This window comes from Stylophora pistillata, chromosome 1, assembly GCF_964205215.1.
Source record: "Stylophora pistillata chromosome 1, jaStyPist1.2, whole genome shotgun sequence".
In the NCBI taxonomy this organism is placed as follows: Eukaryota; Metazoa; Cnidaria; class Anthozoa; order Scleractinia; family Pocilloporidae; genus Stylophora; species Stylophora pistillata.
Genome location: NC_142519.1, coordinates 60888685 through 60907912, shown reverse-complemented (window position 1 = coordinate 60907912; position 19228 = coordinate 60888685). Strand labels below are relative to the sequence as shown.

The following is a 19228-nucleotide window of genomic DNA, read 5'->3' as shown; positions in this document are numbered from 1 at the left end:
ATTTCAAATTCGTAGGTGACGGATTGCCGTTAATTGTACCAGTATAATCCAGTATGGAATAGACTCTCTATTTAGCTCTTGTCTACTTCCCCTTAAAAAGAATATAGCAGCTACCTGGGAGAAATACGAATTTAATTTTTGAGGTTCAATAGTGAAGAAGATTAATTTTATTTCACCCATTTCAGTAAGGTTCATACCGTAAAGAAAAACGAACCGATTGCTGATGGAAAGAACAATTTCATTAACGGTAGTGCGATAATTGAAATTGGAAAGTGATTTTGAGATTTTGAGATTTTGAGATTTTGCCGCCTATTTTTGCAATCATCGCTTTACCAACTACACTTCATAGTTACAAAGGAAATTGAGGCTCCAGTTTTTTCGCTTACGATCATATCACGATGTCGAGTTACACTGGTGGAAACTACCTGGATCTCTAAGGTTACTACGGCGTTTTGGTAAGACCTTACAATTAGACACTGTTATATATTATAGTTTGGAGAGTAGGCAAAATGTGTAAGGATAGCTTGAGGCGCAGCCCACAGTAGTTTTTTTTTTTAGGCCAAGCTAGCTTTTTGAGGGCTGTCCAAACTTTCCGCGTTCATCTATAACTCGATATACGCACAGCTAAAAGCATGAACAAATTCTTTCAAAACAGCAAGGATCTGCGCGAAGAAGATTTTTATCGTGATAGAGTGCAAAATTTTCACAATGCACAAAAAAGTAAACAACGTCCCTATTGGCTGGTCAAAAACACGCCACATTTTAGACTTGGGTTTCAGCGAGAGAATTTGATCCAGTTAACCGATAACTGTGAATGGAAAGCTCAAAAATAACGGGAGAAATAGAGAAAATCAAAGCTAACTGAACTTATGTGTCACTATAAAAATTTTAAAAATAAAAGACCCGGAGACGAAGTTGTCAAGGGACTTGATTGTTCAAAAGAGTGTTCACGCTGCGCTTGCTGAGTTTTTTTGGCTTTGTTTTTGCTGCTTGTTGGGTCAGGACCTAAAATGTCAATGCAGATAGAAAAATTGGGCAGTCGTTCGCTGGTTTCTTCCATATTTCAAAGGGAAGGAAAACTGCACTGCAGCTTAACAGGACAGCATCTCTGCAGCCAGGTAAAAAAGAAAAGCCCACGTTAACTTGTTTAAGTACAAGCGTGCGTAAATAAAGATTTTATTCATAGCGGCTCAATAGGACTTAGATAGGGCAAGCACGCTTTGTCATAATCCCTCTTTTTACCATTTTAAGCCTAAGCAATACTTCGAAGTTATATTCCACGACATCTCGTTTTCTGTCCGCCGAGACGTAATCTCTCTTTCAGGAATCAAAACCTCACGAGACATTACATTTCATAGCCCCATAAAGGTCCTGAGGGATAAACCGACGCATTTTAGTGGTTTTAGTTCCTTTACGTCGAGTGCCACAGGACACAAGACCAAACAAAATCAGAAAGGGATGAAAGTGAGTCATTTGTAGCCGCAAGACATTGCATTTCATAGCCCTGTTCCCACAACCCTTGGAAATTTCTGAAGTATTCACAAGAGCCCTGATTAAAGATCGCGAAAACAAAATAGCACGAATTCCAGACGGAGAGACCAAAATATACTTAACATGACTGCACAATATCAATTATATCGTGCGGGGCCCAGACGGGAGATGAATAAAGTGTTTATTTGATACTGGATTGAGTCAGTTTGCTAGACATAACGTCTCGTAGTCACGTTCGACGCACTAAAAACTACTATAAAACGAATACAAGAATTGTAAAAACGTGTAAAATGGTATATAAAACGTCACTTGTAAAAATGTAGCGGAATTCCAAATCGATTTCGATCAATTACGATCCTCATCAGCAGTACTCCGCCATGTTTAAAATACTCATAAATAATTGTTCATATAAGTGACTCTGAAATGTCCACACTTCTTCCAGGCTTCATGTAAGCGGTCATGATGTATCAATCACAGCTCGTGGGATTTGAAAAAAGTTCCATTCTTTCTTGGAGTTCATAAGCGAGTCTTCGTTCACATTATTTATCCTCACTCCTTCAGTTATTTGTCTCAGCATCGCGTCATTGTGATAAACCCCCGTCACATCCATTCGGAACTGCTTTACCTCTCTATTGTGTTTTTCTTTACAGTGTTTCCACAATGCAGATCGTTCTTCCTTATTGTTAAGTGATTTCGTATGCTCTTTCCCTCTGGTATACGCGCTCCTGGCTGTTTCCCCTACGTATATGCTGTTACACTGGATACACTTAATCTCATACGTCACACTTTCTCTATCACACGGTCCTTTTCCACCTGTGCTACAGGTGTAGCACAGGTGGAAAAGGACCGTGTGATAGAGAAAGTGTGACGTATGAGATTAAGTGTATCCAGTGTAACAGCATATACGTAGGGGAAACAGCCAGGAGCGCGTATACCAGAGGGAAAGAGCATACGAAATCACTTAACAATAAGGAAGAACGATCTGCATTGTGGAAACACTGTAAAGAAAAACACAATAGAGAGGTAAAGCAGTTCCGAATGGATGTGACGGGGGTTTATCACAATGACGCGATGCTGAGACAAATAACTGAAGGAGTGAGGATAAATAATGTGAACGAAGACTCGCTTATGAACTCCAAGAAAGAATGGAACTTTTTTCAAATCCCACGAGCTGTGATTGATACATCATGACCGCTTACATGAAGCCTGGAAGAAGTGTGGACATTTCAGAGTCACTTATATGAACAATTATTTATGAGTATTTTAAACATGGCGGAGTACTGCTGATGAGGATCGTAATTGATCGAAATCGATTTGGAATTCCGCTACATTTTTACAAGTGACGTTTTATATACCATTTTACACGTTTTTACAATTCTTGTATTCGTTTTATAGTAGTTTTTAGTGCGTCGAACGTGACTACGAGACGTTATGTCTAGCAAACTGACTCAATTATCGAACACGTTCCTGGCCTCGGCCCACAAAATTTCATCACAATGATACTGGATTACACAGGTTCAATTCACAGAAATCCGTCAGCTGCGAATTTAAAATTGTTATGAAATAGGTTGTTTACAAAACAGAAGTGTATCAAAATCCTTTAAAAAGTGATATCTAAACATCGGTATAAAGGGACTAGTATTAAGGGAGTTTTCATGAATTCCTATCAATACATCACACACGTAGCAGACTTTTTAAACTAAAGCTTCGATTGTTACATAACATTGCATAATATGCTGCGTAATTACATAACGTGGGGTGGGAGCTGGTAAATTCTTTTCGGGGAATCTTCCGTGCTGAGGCATATGGCGGTGAATTGAAGGGGTTTTGGTTTTTCTAAGTGAAGCACCAGAAAGCGCATAACCAAACGAAAATCAGGAAGGTATCAAAGTGGGTCATTTGTTGTCTCGGGAGATTGCGTTTCAAAGCCCCATAAAGGCCCCACTACCACTATAAATAGTTTTAAATTATATAAGCATCGTATAAATTTGCCACAACTTAAAGAATATTGGGAAATGTTAGTTCTGTAAGAAAGAAAAACACAACAGAATCGTTATTTTACAGAGATAGCTTACTAATGACTGAGGATGGAATGGAACGGACTGAATGGAAGAGCTTGAAAATTGCATTAAAGTTTCCTGTCGGATACTCTTTCGTTGATCTACAGCAATGAGATCCTTATGACACAGACTTCTTGTCAACATATGGGATCCTTTTTTTCTTCAGCTTATATTCTAAAACTGACTGGTCATTTCAGATGGGTCGCTTAAACCGCGGGGCTTATTCCGTCCAATATTTGGACTAACGCCATTTATCCCAGTTTGTCTTCTTGTGGAGCGAAACGTGGAATATATGAGCTCGGTCCGTCAGCAACGTGCCTACCAATGCACATCTGCCAGCAGTCACTAAATGCTCGGCGATATTTAGGAACCCTCCAGGCGTAAACAAAGGGATTTACGGCAGAATTAATATACAAAAAGCGAGACAATGCCAGGTCAATCATGTAGAAAGTTTTAGAGTCTTTGCACGATTCGTAGAAGAACAGTAGATGTAAAGTGATATACTGAGGTATACACGTGATGAAAAACACCACGAGAATGACAGTGATCTCCACAGCGGATCACATTTGGAATGGACTGGTTGGACTGGACTGGCTAAAACGAGTTGGTTGGTGTTAATCTAAAGATTCATAAATGTTAATTTACTAAACATGTTTAATTAATCAAGATCAATTTAAATAAAACCAATTTACTCTAAGCCTGCTATGTATACCGTGGGAGTATGACAAGGAGTAAAAGCACTTTGGTGTGTTTTTGCTGCTGTCATACTTCCACAAGGTTTTATTGTAGGTGAAGTTCGGTCCAGCCCCAGCATCCACGTACGATGCACTAGAAAAAAACAGTGGAGGATGAAGGAGACGAAGGTAACATCTTGTCCCTCATACTAGCGCTGTAAACTAGATTCTCAGACTTCATAGCAAAATACTCCCCCTCTTGAGTACTCCCTCTTGGCTTAATTCGTGTTGTTGTTCTTTAAAATAGGTCTTCCAAGGAAACGTATGAACAAGGAAAAGAAGAAAAAGAACAAGAATAAAAGGAAGAGAGAACCAGAGCATCAACAAGAAATTATTGAACCAGCAGAGAAGAAAACAAGGGTGGAATAAATGAAGCAAGAAATAATTATGTAACTGTATGAATGAATGAGTATGCGAATGAAGTGAATGAATGAAGTGAATGAATGAATGAATGAAGTGAATGACTGAGCGAGTAACTGTAGGAATAAAGAACTGAATGAAAGAACTGAATGAACGAACGGAAGAATGGAAGGCTGGATGAATAAATTATTGATTTAGTGAACAAACGAAATAACGAACAAATGAATGGATGAATAAAATAATGAATAACTGATTTGATCCAATTTCTCTTTCTTGACGTCCTTGTGTAAAATTCGTATCGAAAGGGAAGAATATTTGAAGTTGCTGGCAAGTAAGAACATTAAGCACAATTTCAAATTGATGATAAATAATTTTAAATATTCCATGCAGAAATAGCTAATTTTTAAGACGTTACGCTGACGGTTTGAGTGTTAGCCCCTTTTAGCCCCTTTTAGCCTAGTTATGAGGTGGTCAAGACAAAGCTCAACCGAAGTAGGAAATCAACAACGGCAGTTCGCTCAGCTTTAGTCAAAATGAATAAATATTTAAAAACGAATCATAAAAATTATCTGACTGGCACGAATTCTCACCTGTGAAATCAAATAGCCTTCACTTCACTTTTACTGAGATCAAAACGATAGTAATTTATCCGTGTTCAAACACCTACGTATGCAATCCGAGTTCCACCCAAATGCCAATTTTTTGATATATTAAGTCACCATTTACCAGTGTGAAGTTCCACTTCAAGGACACTTTAGTGCGCTTTCACTTAACACTGGAAAATTGACTCTTCGAGTATCAGCTGAGTCAGTTCGGGGTCCAGGTTGGTGGTGGAGCAGTCCAATTGAAAGTTTCCGCTTTCAAATACAATTAAAACAGGAGAGGGTTCAATCTTAAGAAGAAATTGTACTATGCAAAGCCAGAATGCGGTCCCAATAGGCTTAGCTACATAATTCCGAACGTTTTTCGGGAATTTTAGACATCAAAAAGAGTTTTAGATACTCGCGGGAGTTTTTGAAAAAATTGAAAATTCGCGAATCTTAGAGCACTCTGAACTTTCACCTGATATTTTGGAAACTTTTCACAGGCACACGTGTTTACAAAACGTTTTTCTTTAAATTCCAACCAGCTGTGCAGAAGGTGGTTCTCGTTCAAACGTCATCACTACTGCTGAGCAGGTCTTTCCTTTGCTGGTCGCTATGTTTGGGGACCAGCAGCATGAGGCCCTCGAAGGGCAGCCTTGATGCTACGTAAAAAAATAGTTGCTAGGTTGGAGGGTAAAGCAACATTGATAGCTTTGTATTTGTTGATTTGGAAAGCACCACAATGAAAATACTTTGCAGAAATTGTCGTTATTATTAAAGTGACTGAACAGGAGGTGGTCTTTCTTCTTTTTATCTTTCTCCCTTTATCTTTATTCTTTACTTAAACACGATCGATTAATAAGCCCATAAATTAAAAATACATATCACATAAACTAAGACATTTAAAATTCAAACAACATACTATAACTTTAGACTCAAAGAATGTCATTGATCCTACGTTTAACTACCCCGAGAGACTCTGTTTTCCTTATATCGCATGGTAGAATGTTCCAGAATGTGGCGCCATTGTAACTAAAGCTTTTTCGGTAATAATTAGTGCGCGGTAATGGAACATTGAGCTTATTTTCAGATTCCCTGAAGTCATATGCAGATTTACGCCACTTTTAAAACTTTTAACAAGATACTCTGGAGCAAGCCCGTACAGATATCTAAACATCAGGGTGGCTTTTTCTATCATGGTGGCTTTATGGTCAGAGTCTTAAAGAAAGATTCAGTGTGGTCTTACCCTAAAGTCTTCTACGCCATTTTTTCTTGTTGATTCGAAAGAAAGTTTACATAGGAAATTGCTTTAAAAAGAAAGATCAATACATATCTAAGCAGACGAGAGAGGACGAAATTCTGGCAAAGAGAATTATGACTGAAGGAGGTGACATAAAAAAAGGGTTTGAATGGGTTTGTCCGACTAGCGACAAAGGGCGAAAAATACTACCGACTACCGACAAAGATCGAAAATTTTAACCGATTACCGACAGTCAGTGAATCTTTTAGCAGAAAAGCACTGATGTTATTGAGACCGATAGCTTAGTGGTTTTGAGCTGTTGCAGCTGACGAATAACGAAGTCTTCCGTAACTGGCTCGAAAGTAAATTCATAGGGTAGACTTGAGTTTACCGTAGGTGTCGAGAAGATGTAGGACCTGTAAGACTAGAGCTTCTGCGCCAGTTTAGCTCCTGTTGTTGAAAGATGGTCATGCATGATTGAGAATCTTGACTACAGACTTATTGCTACAGTATTGAACACCGTCGGCTTCAATGCAAGAGATGGGAGTTCTTTCTTTGAGAGATGTTATGTTGTTAAGAGTTTTCCATAACGCACTTGGAGTAGACATAAGAACTGAAAACTGTTATCTGCTCTGGCCAGAGTAACACCCTTTTCGGTAAAGAAAGCTTCATTTGATTGATGTCTAAGGTCTAGGAAAGTAAACCGCCTAGTGCAAACAAGGGAATATTGTCGGAAACATGGAGACGCCCCCACGCGAGAACAATTTCTTTACCTGTGAAACCAGATATTTCGTTTTGTTTGTACAGTGTCAGTTGGTTGATCAAATTAGTGATTCTCATATTACCTAGATATAAAGAAGCGACTACACATTAGACACACAATAAACGAGTTGGAATTACGTCTACGCTTGGTTTATTATATGGCGCCCAACGTGGGGCATTGATACCCTGAGACACAAGACACGAAATGGCCCAAAAACAACCACGTACACGCGCCAAACAAGGTCGAAATGGGACTGTTAGGTCGCCCAGCCTTGTTTAAATATGGTGATGTTTCTACAATTATCGTCCCTTTTTGAGGAAACGGCCAGTGTCGCACTGATTTGGTGGATCAGTTTCCTAGCTGGTCCAGCTGCAATCGCATGACATGCAATCCAACAAAATGCAAGGAGAATATTTTCCGTAAGAAAGGTTTCAATCAGGACATCGCGCCAGTTAGGGTATACTGCAGTGTGCAGAGTTATCCATATTAGGTATTACTTTCCAACAAAATTGTAAATATAGTTATCACGTGCGCGCGAAGGTAATTAAGGCGAACAAGTCATTATTTAAGAATAAACACTAGCGAGAAAAACACACAACGTTTCGATGACTCCATGTCATCATTCTCAAGTGAGAAGGGAATAAAAATGAATAGTTAATTTATACCGTACGAAGGTGGCAAACGTAAAAAGTTTAAAATATTTAAAATATTTAAATAAATAATTGCGCGTGTTGAGTTCATAAATGTAAACTATTAAATAAATAGTTTCGCGCGTATGGAATCCGATTGTTTGTTCAAAGAGGGCTTCATCTTCTTTATGAAAAGCATTTCATGAACTAAACAGTCCAGTTTCCCGGTGCACTTTTTAAGTACGTTGAAATGCTTGGTCAGGTCGCCGATGGTTTGTAGGCCGTGGTCGTTCTTTAGATGTTTGCCGATGGCCGAATTACGGTGCTCATTAATACGTTGATGTAAATGCCGGCTGGTGTACCCGACGTACTCTGCATCACACAGATCACATTTATAATTATATACAACGCATTGTTGGCTAACTATAGGAGGTTTAGGCTCACGTACTCTGAGATCTTCACAGATTTTGCGACTCTTGAACACGGGATGAAGGGTGTGATCGATTTTGTTGCTTAGATCTGATAATTGCCTTTTCACTGCGTCAGCTGACTTTTCATCTTTAAAAGGCAAAACCACTCGGTGAACAGCATTTTCGTTGACGGATAATTGAGCTTGCACTCCAGGGTTTTCCGACCTAACTTAGGTGACAAAGTGAGAGATGGTGGAATTGATGAGGTGGTCGGGATACTTGAGGTTTGTAAACATCATCTTTAGATGATCACATTCAGATTTGAAGGACTCCCATGTGGACGATAGGCGGAATGCACGATTCAACATGGTCTTAAGTAGTGATTTCTTGTACCTTTTATCGACGTGGCTCTGGTGATGAAGCAATGTAATATTCCTAGTTGCTTAATAATGCAGAAGCCGGATACACTGTTTGCAGAAGTAATGCGTAACTGACTTGCATTCACTATATAATTCAAAGTATGATCAGACGAAAAGGTAGTTAAAAATTGTCTTTATCAGTACAATATTAACAATAGACTACAAATGTGTTTACTTAGGTCAAACTACTGAAGGAAAACTCAAAGAGATTTAGTCTCGAAAGTATTAGGTCGTTTAGCAGAGGAGCTGCATATGAATGTTGGCTTCCTCCAACAAGGAGTGTGGCAAGAACCCGCCTAACCGAGAACACCGTACCATTACAAGTGACAGACCCCTTCACCCTGAAGTTTCTCCCTCCAGAAAACCAACTTCTGAAGTGGAAAGAGGGCATCGCCCGCAAGAATCAGCTTATGAATGGAAGATTTGTATATGCTGAAAATGTGCAAGGCTGCTTTGATATCCCCTCATTGCAAACCATGCTCAAGCTTAACAGTGCCAAATCAATTAAGAATGCAGTTCAGAAAGAGATTAAATGGTTTGCAGCTCCGTATGACATTCCAGGAACAGTACACCAGCCTCCTGCATCATCCATTGAGAAATTTAAAGATTTGTTACACTCAGTAAGGTATGACAAATTAATTTCAGCCTATGATATGTCCCCCAATGAGCTGTCTACAATTTGCCTAAACCGGTGGCTTTCCTGTGACCCCATTAGATGGCTAATGAAATCCCTAAATGGATCACAGTCCCACACATATTGTGTCTATCTTAATGAATTCAGGGGAGATCCATCATCACTCAACTGCTCTGTAAACGGTTCAACAAAGCCTGAGAAGTTCCTGTTTGATAATACACATGGTGCCATAATATATGCATACGTTAGGTTAATGTTGTGTGGAGGTCAAAACTTAAATGTATTCTTTAAACCCACAAGAATTCATTTGAATTTAATAGTCACCTCAAATCAAAAACATTTTCTGTGAGGCAATTTAATATAGCAGGTTTATAATAGGCAGGTTTTAATGTACTGAAATTACAAAGTAATTAACAAATTATCATAGTTCACAATAAACGTTTTCTGTTCATCTATTCCTCTAAATTTTAAAGGGGCTTATAGTTATTAATAAAGTTATCTTTGGTATTTTCTAGTGAACTTTGAACTATGGGTTTGAATGAGGCAGATTGAGAAGGCTTCTAATTGACAAACTTGAAAATCTTAGACTCGACATTTCAAGATGTGCCATCTGTGACAGAACTCCTTAAAAGTTTGAAACTTAATTATATATTGATATTTTTATATCATTACAAGTGATTAATTTCAATTTACTCTAAGGCTAGATCCTACAATATCACATGCACAGCTGCATTAATACAGTGTCCCTGAAAAAACTACTAGTTCCAGATAATCATACACTCACAGTGAGATATTTTTAATGCTGGCATGTTATTGAGTTATTTAAGTTCTACTTTGGAGCCTGCATGGCATGACAATGTTACAGGTAATAAATCAGTGTAGCATTTGCGTTGTGCCAATACCCTTTCTTCTGTGTGTACCTTTTGCCCACCACTCCCGTCCAGAATCCAGTTTATAGGTTCAAACTTTCCTTAGAGAACAATTTTGATTAAATTTAAAACCCACAACACCTATTATCTCCACTAACCCTGTAAGATGGTATAACATGAAGCATTTAGAAAATTAAATTAAACATTTTCATCCTGATACCACAATTTCAATAACCTTGAAGTCTTGTAATAAATTACAATGAGAGAATATCATCCACATGTTAAATTAATAACACAATTAAATTAAAGACATTTCAGTCTTATACCCCACTCACACCAAAGCCTAAACATGCTTTAAAGCTGTTTTGTCAAACATGGTTTAACAAAACAGCTCCATAGAAGCTGCTCAAATCAATATTTGGTTGACTTGAAATGTGGTACATTGAAAATACAATTTAGCAATTGCTTGAATCTTGTGGAAAATTTAGTTTTTCAGTTCTCTGCTTCTGATTTTTATTCAGTTAAACCTGGTTTAACTAAACAAGTTTTCTGGTGTGAATGGGGTATTAGTCTTATCTGCTTTTGATATTTAGAGTGAATGTGCAAGGTTTCTAAACAGCGGTATCTCATTAATTAAATCATGTAATCGACACCGAAGTTAAGTATTCTTTCCGGTGCAATTCCTGAATTTAATAGTTGAAAGCGTTAAAGGCAGGAAAAGCACCGGGTCCAAAGCGCGTTCAGAACGGGAGCTGTGGGCAAAAGAACTTCATTAGGGAAGATCAAAGGCTTTGGACTGAAGGAAGAAAGATTATCGCGTTCGGCGTTTCCATTTTTCACCGCTGGAAGTCGACCAATCGGCCCGGTGCAATTCCTGTATTTAAGACTTGCGTTACAGAAAGGAATTGCACCAAGAGCAAAACGTTTGCAAATAGAACATATTACCCAGCCAGTCAATTAAGGAACGAAAACTGCTCGATACTGAAGCGAAAACAAATATTATTGCTGTTTCAGTGGTGAATTTTCGACCATGAATAAGGAACGGTAGGCAGCAAATCCACGCCATAAATTTACCCCTTTACCGAAGTAGATTTGACCCGAGAATTTCTCTTCCAGCGATAATATAAAAGTCTGTGTTTATTTGATTTGAAAAACGGAAAGATTTTTAATGCTAACATAACTTTCGACCACAAATGCTTACGTGATCTACAAGTCTCTTGAGCTCAACAGCGTGACTAATGCTATTTTTAACTTCCAATCACAGGTCGGTGCAATTCCTGTATTTAGCTGCAAGTGTCGCAAGGCACAGATCGTGTGAATTATGTTGCGTTAAATAACCTTTCTTCTGCGGACTTTGAAACAGCTTCAAAAGGCAAAAGGAAATATAAACCTGGGGCAAAATTATATGAAGTGGAGAGGCTTATCAGCAAGCGGAAATCCTCGAATAAAAAGGTGCGACTGAATTCGAATGAAGCGTAGTAATTTATTGGGTTCATTGTTTTACCCCAAGGGCTAAAATAGCTGTCTTATTTCAATTTTATGTAGGATGAAGAGTAACTAGTAAAGTGGAAAGATTGGCCGGCTTGGACAAGCTCTTGGGAGCCTTCTACCCACTTGTCTAATGAATTAATCAGGTCAAATGAATTTTGCAATAGGCTAAATTGAATAATTCATTGATTAACTTTTTACAGTGGCCTTAGAAACAATAATTCTAATTGTTTTCTCTCTAAACTATATCTGACAGGGGTTACCCTTATCCAAAGATCAGCGCTGAACGACTAGAGAAGGCTGCTGTTGTTTTTACTGAGGCAATATTAGGCATTCTTAAAAGCAAGGCTGTGAAAGCCACCTACTCAGCAGAAATTCCAGTTGATCATGATATCCTCAGATATATATTTAGAGGTCGTGGAACCTTGTCAGGGGATGGGATTTCAATGGTATATGAAATCACTGATTTTAGTAGGTTTTGCCTTCCCTCTTATTGGTACTATTATTTGAATGAGCTTGGGCAAGGTATTGCTGTAAGTTTCCCCCTTAAATTAAAATCAGTGCTTAAGTTTTCCAAGAAACGCTTCATCTTTTCTAATGGTAAACTTAAACAGGCACCCATGTCTCCAGTTGAAAATGTTATTATTACAGTGAATAGGAGGGCATGCGATAGATTTAATATTTAATCCAATGTAAAAATAAACAATAATGAACACTATTATTGTTATTACTATTTTTAAATGAAGTTTTTTTTACATCTAGCAACATACGAAACAGAACTGTAGCAATGAAACGATGAATTAATTTTTCAAGTCTGGAATGAAAATAATTTAAATATAATTATGATATAACATATTGTCAACTTAATATAGACATAGTGTTCATTATGCTTGTATGAAAATGTCTCAGTACATTTTATTTTACTCATTTCGTCAAACCTGTTTTTTTAATGTGGAGGGGGCTGGGGTCAGCTATTATCCTGAATTAATTTCATAGATTGCTGGCTGGCTTCCACAAATTACTTATGCCAGAGATGTACAGAAGTGAAACAGCCATTTCTATAATAATTTGAAAGTAATGTTCAAGAAGAAATTCGGGTTAAAATGGTTTTAATGCGGTTTAATTCTAGATTTCTTTGTATCATCATAGATAATAATAATAATAATTATTATTATCACTATTCATTACCATGGAAAGAAATTGAGAATCAAAGTAGCTGAAAACCATTTTAACCAGAATTTCTCTGCTACATTTACATTGGTAATGGTAAAGGCTCACTGTTAATTTTTCAGAAAATAACTTGAATACATCTGTATCTTACAACTGTTTCTATTCCTATTGAATTACAGTCAAATGGCTTGTTTAATCTAAGTTCTTTGCATAAGTTATGCTGACTGATTCACTGGGTCTTTTTTAGCACCTCAATTAACTCAAATTTTTTAAATTTTGCTAGCCCCTTTACTTGAATGTTCTTTGTTCTGATCCTCTTACGGAGTTGAGCCACGCTAAGTTTATTGAGATCTTCCTCATTGTGATCCAAAGCTGCACTAGAAGGGCCTGGTTCTTGGTCAGATGGTTCCACAAAAGTTACTTGTGATCGTTGCCTCTTTTTTCTTGATTGAACAATGCCTTCATTCCAGTAGCAATCCTGTTCCTTTTCATATTTTCACTTCTCTCTCTCATGGCCTTGCAATGACAGTAGTCGGGATTCCAGAAGTAGAACATCTCTAGCAGCATCCCACTTATTAGACTTCTGAAAAAAAGTTCTTTTTGCATCATCATTATTTTTTTCTACACCTTGCCCTGTGAACTGCTTAATTGATGAAGATGTTTTGATGACAAGTGGCACATGGTAGGCTAGTGAATGCATATAAGGTGTGACTCTGTCCTTTCCATATTTTATCCTTTTGTTAGCAAGTGAACAAAACAGATCTATGAATTTCTTCCCCCTTTCTGAGACCTCAAGGTACTGTTCAGCATTTGTGTTGTAATCATTTATGATTTTGTAGAGATCGTTGAAGTCAGACCACAGCTGAATTACAACATCTTTCGTTTCAGGGAAGAGGATATCTTTTTGTTGCAGTTGTGCTGGCAGAAATTCCATAAGCTTTTTTTTTATCTGATCCAATTAAACTTGTCCAGTCATAAGATCCACTTCCTTTCCCGTCTGCATTCTTCTTTTCCCAGATAGAGAAAGGAATTCCAATATTATTTATAGCCTTGACAAGGGACTCTAGGTACACACCTTTCTTCTCTCCCCTTCCCTTGTTGAGGTCAGCATTGCTGTCCCTTTCCATGACTTCAGTCATTAAGTTTTCAAGTAGGCAGTCTGTTACTCTCATCATCAGGTGGAGTTCATCCAAAATGACATGGTCTAGTTCAATATTTAAAAGGGGCTGATTTATAACAGAAAATTTCCGAAGGAGTAGCATAGATTTAATATTGGACAGAGTCCTTTTCATTTCTGTAGAGAGGTAGTGCTCGATTGGTTTTTAAGTGTTCCATCTATCCAACATGTGAATAAGGCACCAAAGACAAGCATAAGTAGATGTGGCACCACTAAGACCCATGGCCATGAGAAGAAACTTATAATCTCCTCCCAGAAACATTTCAATTTTCACTTCTTTCCCATCAACCTCAATTGAGCCAGCTTCCAAAGTAGTGTTGATTTCATTGATGGCTGATCTGAAAGAGTTTACCATGGTGTCATACTTTTCTGGGCCATTAACAATTGCTATGGTTCTGTTGCCTTTAGAGGACATCACCTTTTCACCAGTTTGAAGAAGACAGAAGGAGACGATCATGAAATTAGTGTTCCTGGACATTTTTGCCCCAACACCACTGATCTTGACTTTCACAGGTTCATTTAGGTCATAATGTGGATTATTTTTTAAAAGTCCTCTCACATGTTCAATCAGTGTCTCAGAGAAAGATATCTGGGCATCTGGGTACTGGCCTGGAACAGGTTGAATTGTGCAAATCTTGTTAAGTTCATTTCGCTTTTGTTTGACTAAATAAGACTTTGGGAGCTCATCACACATCATTGTAAGTTCGTGATAAAGTTCATCACTTGCACAGAATTTATCTAAGAGAAAGAGGACTTGTTCCAGTTTTTCATCTTCCTCATCTGTAATGCTGGTTGGTGTGGGTGTGGGTACGGCAGACTTTTCACTGCCAAAACGAAGCATATATGGTGTGCCATGTTTGGCATCCGCACCTTTGAGGCAACTCAATTCCAATCCATATGACTTCATGAACCAGAGTGCCACTTCTGCTCTACTTTTTAGTGCTTTTAGTTGCCTGGACCTCTGCCTTTGGCAAAGATCACCCAGCTTCTTCCCAGTGCACCCTACCTCCCCCAGCCTCTCCTCGAGCTTATTTATGTGCTGAAACAACTCATCGTTTTGTCCTCTTAATTGAGCGATTTCCTCATCTTTTTCCTTCAGGTGTTCGTCCGTTTCTTTCAGGGCTTCATTAATTTCTCTCACTAGTTCTTTCTTTTGATCTTCCAGATCTTCAATTTTTTCCTTCCACTCCTGAATCTCTTGTCTTGAGCCCATAAGTTCTTCTTCAACACCTTTGAGTGATACAAGTTCATGTTCAAAAATGCTAACTTTAAGACTTTTTTGATCGAGTTGATTCCTTTCTCGACTATTCTTAGCATTTCTGTACTTGCTTCTCACTGACCCGGCTTGTTTTGACAAGTTGTTATTGATTCGTTGCCCTGACTCTTGGCTTATTCGAGCGCAATGCCCGGGGATCAAATCATTAGCAAGAGTGATGTAGTTACGAGTGTTCACTTCAGGATCGCTCTTGTCAACGTTGTCATGCCATTCTTTAAGGAGAAAATACGGTATTTCGACTGACAAGGCAATCTGAGATTCGTCAACATCCTCTCGGCTGCGATAATTTTTTGCTGGGTTGCTAATTCGAAGATTGGCAGCAGCTTTTTGTTGCTCACGATCGCTTAATAAATCAGACATGGTTTGAACTTAAAACAAGTAAAGAAATGCGCTGCAGATGCTATAGCAATGTCGTAATATTTAAATATTAATTTCCAAGCAGAAATACAATCACGCACGCGACCCACATGCGAACGGACTGAGATGGGAGCTTAGGTATCGTAAATAGTGGACTGCTGTTTTTAAGACCAGCGTACTTCCACATGAAAATGCCTCGCTATCGCTATATTCCTAAAATGGCTTCCAAAACAACGAAGGAAAAGTGCCGATACGGCAGACGTTTTCTATATTTTTTGCATTGTTATGACGCGTCTCTTCTTAGGGACATGTTGCATAAATAACTGGATTATCACTCTTCTTATGCGTTGATTTGTCCGAACTTTTTAGTCGATCTACAGGAAATTTCTGGTGGTTATTGAAAGTTTGTTCTTAGACGATGATGTGGAGAGTGATGGAAAATGAATTCATTCAAGGTTTGATGTCCAAATTTGAACATTCCTCGGGTAATATTTGACGACATTTGAGAACTTATGAGACATTTTGGGACTCTTTTAGGTCAAATCTTGAATCATCATTTGTCCGAACTTTTCTTTTAAAAATCAACCACCGGACAATATTTTTAGTATTACAAGGATGTCCTCTTTGTTTTAGGAGCGATGGAAGATGGTCATCCTCTTTTACAAGTCAGTAATTCGGATATATATTTTTTATCCTATACATTTCTTTGTAATCGTTTCTCCGCCATCTTTAAAGGCTTGGTGAGGTGAAAAATGATCGATGTCTCCGATTTCTGGTAATGTAGGCGGCCGGGCGGCGGCGGGGGGGGGGGGGGGGGTGAGTGAGTAGGGGCGGCGGCGGCGGCGGGCGGCGGCATACATTGCTGAGGCATTTCAATTCTTCAAGTAGCGTGTTCCAAGTGATGAGCAAAGTTCCCTTTAAATCGCTATCCCAGTCGATTTTGTCAAGGGAAAGTTCTTGAAACAAGATTTTCATTGCAACGGTGAAAGGTGTCAGAAATCCAATGGGATCAAATATCTTGGCCGTCAGTTTCAGAACTGAACGTTTTGTTCCCGGAAGTGAACTGCCATATTTGTACAATTCTGTGAGATCCAAGAAAAACTCATCAGACGCCGTGTCCCAATTAAGTCCTAGAACCTTGACAATCGTGTCGTTCTTCACTTCAGAGCTCTTAGGTGTAGTCGATAATTTGGCGTATGACGCGTCGTCTTCTGTCGTAATATCTTTATTCGATTTGGCTTCCCTTCAATTTTCAACACTCTCGATCGCTCTCAACAGGGTGCGCGTGTTTGAATTCCATTTTCTAAGGTTGAATCCGCCTTCGGCCATGATTTGCTTTGATTTCTCGTAGACGACGAGAGCCTTGTCGTCAGTTTCTGTTCCGGAAATCAGGTCGTCAACGTACAAAGACTTTTCTAACATTTCCGCCATCTCCGGTTTGCTTTGCTTGCACAAACGCATATGATGCTTTATTGTGGCTCCCAGGATGGAAGGCGAAGGGCGTAGACAAAAGACAAGTCGGTCGAATCGAAACTCTGCGATCTCTGGTTTCTTCGCGAACGGATCTTCGAACCATAGAAATCGGAGCATGTCTCGATCTTCTTGTCTGATGCCCACCATCAAAAATGCTTTCTCAATATCTGCAGTAAGCACGATGGCATTCCAGCGAGACTTAGTTAACATGTCGAAGATATGGGGAATATAACTGTCTCCAACTTCTAAAAAATCGTTCAGAGAGCTTTCTTCTTTACAATTCTTGGCTGATCCATCATAAACGATGCGAACCTTTGTCGTTTCTCTATCCTTTCGTACAACGGCGTGGTGAGGTGAATAATAAACCCTCTTTGTATTGAGCTCGTTCGTATTGTTCAAATTTGGCACCTTTTCGACGATTTCCGTTCGCGTTTGCTCCTGTATAATCCTGTCCTATTCGTGAAGTAAAATCGGCTCGTTTTTTAATTTATGATGGAAAGATCGCAGACGCGTTTCACACATTCGATAATTGTTTGTACATGACAAGCAGTCTTCCTTCCATGGGAGAGCAACTTCGTAATGACGACCATTCAAAGAGATTTCTTCGTTTCGCTTAGTTTCAAGTGGCAAATGAGTTGCGGATTCGATGTCGTCTGTGATTCCGATGCTTTTGGTTTCCCAGAACATTTTCAGCATATTCGTGATCTCGTCAACTTCATTCGTTTCATTTAACAATGTTTCACCAGAGATGATAAGACTCGAGACGACATTGGAAATTTCATGAACATGTTGCTCCTCGGCAGGGCCTGATAGAAGCCAACCAAACTTGCTGTTGATGGCTGTGGGACCAAATTCACCGCGGATTGATTCTCCAGTGACAATGTCCCAGTAATAATCTGAGCCAGTGAGAATGTCAATAGAATCTAGGTCAATCGCAGAACGGTCTGCTAGATCTCAATCTATCAAATGTGGGTATTTCGGGACGTCTATTCTCTTAGGAAGTGGCGAACAAATGACTGGCAAGTTAAGGGCTGAAATCTCCACGTACTCATCTTTATTGCTTTTTAGTGGCTCAGTAACAACTTGACATATTTGTTTACGAAAAGCGTTTTCACCAAAAGTGTTAAGATGAAGGGTCTCAGTGGACGTTGCAGTAAAACCCAGCTTCGCTTTGATGTGGTCGGTGACGTATGAACGTTGGTTGCCATTGCCGAACAAAATTCGTACGGGAATGGATCGGTCTTCGTTTGTTGCTATCGCGGTAGCAGTTTGTAACAAAGTCCTAAGGTCATTTTCTCTTATTGAAGTTATACTCATGTTCTACAGTCTAGTTTACCACCTATTACTTATCCTTCGTGGGAATTAACCCTAAAGAACAAAAATAACAACCAAAAAAAAAAAAACTATCCATTTGAGGAGCCAGAACTTGTGTCATTTTATTACATTTTCATTTGGTCTTTTAGTTCCAGATTATTCAAAGCCGCTAAGCTTTGAGTGCCAGTTTTCCTCAGGGGACTTCACAGAAGTATCTCAGACGGTGGATAAGCCAAAACCCATGAGAAGGAAAAGGACCGAGACCTCAGCGCTATCTTTTCTTGTTCGCACGAGGGTTACGTTAAGATGAACCAGCGTCACTATTTTAATTCCCAACAGGACATCGGCTCCTGTCCCAAGATTGATTTTGTTTGTTTCTCTTTTTTCGAAAACCCTACACAGGTTTTTTTTTTTTTTTTTTTTTTTTAGCGATTACGGGATTTACTAGGAAATATTTTTGTCTGCTTTGGACCCAAGCCCAAGCCTAAGCCCAAGCCCCCCCACACCCACCCTCCTACCTGGGTGTAGTCAAAGAGGATGTCACGCAGTCTAGTTTAGCTCAGGGATTTTGGTCTTTTTTCAACAACATGTATATGAGGTGAGTAAATGTTTGTCCTATTCTTCCATCATTGCTTGTACGAATTTCTTTCAGACGAAATGCGAACATTTTGATGAATACTTTTCATATTTAGATAACTTGTACAATTCAGGCTTCAAAGTAAACAAATGGGTAGGTACGGGAAGTGTTGTCAAGAGGTTTACAGCTCAACTCGCGCAATA

General features: G+C 38.9%; 1 protein-coding gene, 1 long non-coding RNA gene and 1 pseudogene across 3 annotated transcripts; 2 read left to right on the top strand and 1 right to left on the bottom strand.

The window, feature by feature from the left end:
* Nucleotides 1-2326: 2326 nt before the first annotated feature.
* LOC148743562 (uncharacterized) lies at nt 2327-4674 on the top strand. The gene is made up of 2 exons (XR_015989572.1): nt 2327-4414; nt 4533-4674. It is a non-coding gene; the product is annotated as an uncharacterized LOC148743562 (long non-coding RNA).
* Nucleotides 4675-8720: 4046 nt separating this feature from the next.
* On the top strand, nt 8721-13052 carry LOC148743561 (uncharacterized; annotated as a pseudogene). The gene is made up of 5 exons (XR_015997516.1): nt 8721-8750; nt 8870-9310; nt 11481-11645; nt 11739-11827; nt 11938-13052. The product of XR_015997516.1 is annotated as an uncharacterized LOC148743561 (transcript).
* Nucleotides 13053-16906: 3854 nt separating this feature from the next.
* LOC148743560 (uncharacterized) lies at nt 16907-18451 on the bottom strand. The gene is made up of 3 exons (XM_088751433.1): nt 18250-18451; nt 17708-18057; nt 16907-17587 (listed from the first exon to the last, which is right to left on the bottom strand). Exons 1-3 carry the CDS (start codon nt 18449-18451, stop codon nt 16907-16909), a joined length of 1233 nt encoding a protein of 410 aa, XP_088607559.1.
* Nucleotides 18452-19228: the final 777 nt, after the last annotated feature.

Coding starts and splice junctions, on each gene's coding strand:
- LOC148743560 (XM_088751433.1), bottom strand. CDS start 18,451: ATGAGTATAACTTCAATAAGAGAAAATGACCTTAGGACTTTGTTACAA. Junction 18,058..18,249: donor CCTTCATCTTAACACTTTTG/GTGAAAACGCTT, acceptor CGATTGACCTAG/ATTCTATTGACATTCTCACT. Junction 17,588..17,707: donor TGAATGGTCGTCATTACGAA/GTTGCTCTCCCA, acceptor CTTCACGAATAG/GACAGGATTATACAGGAGCA.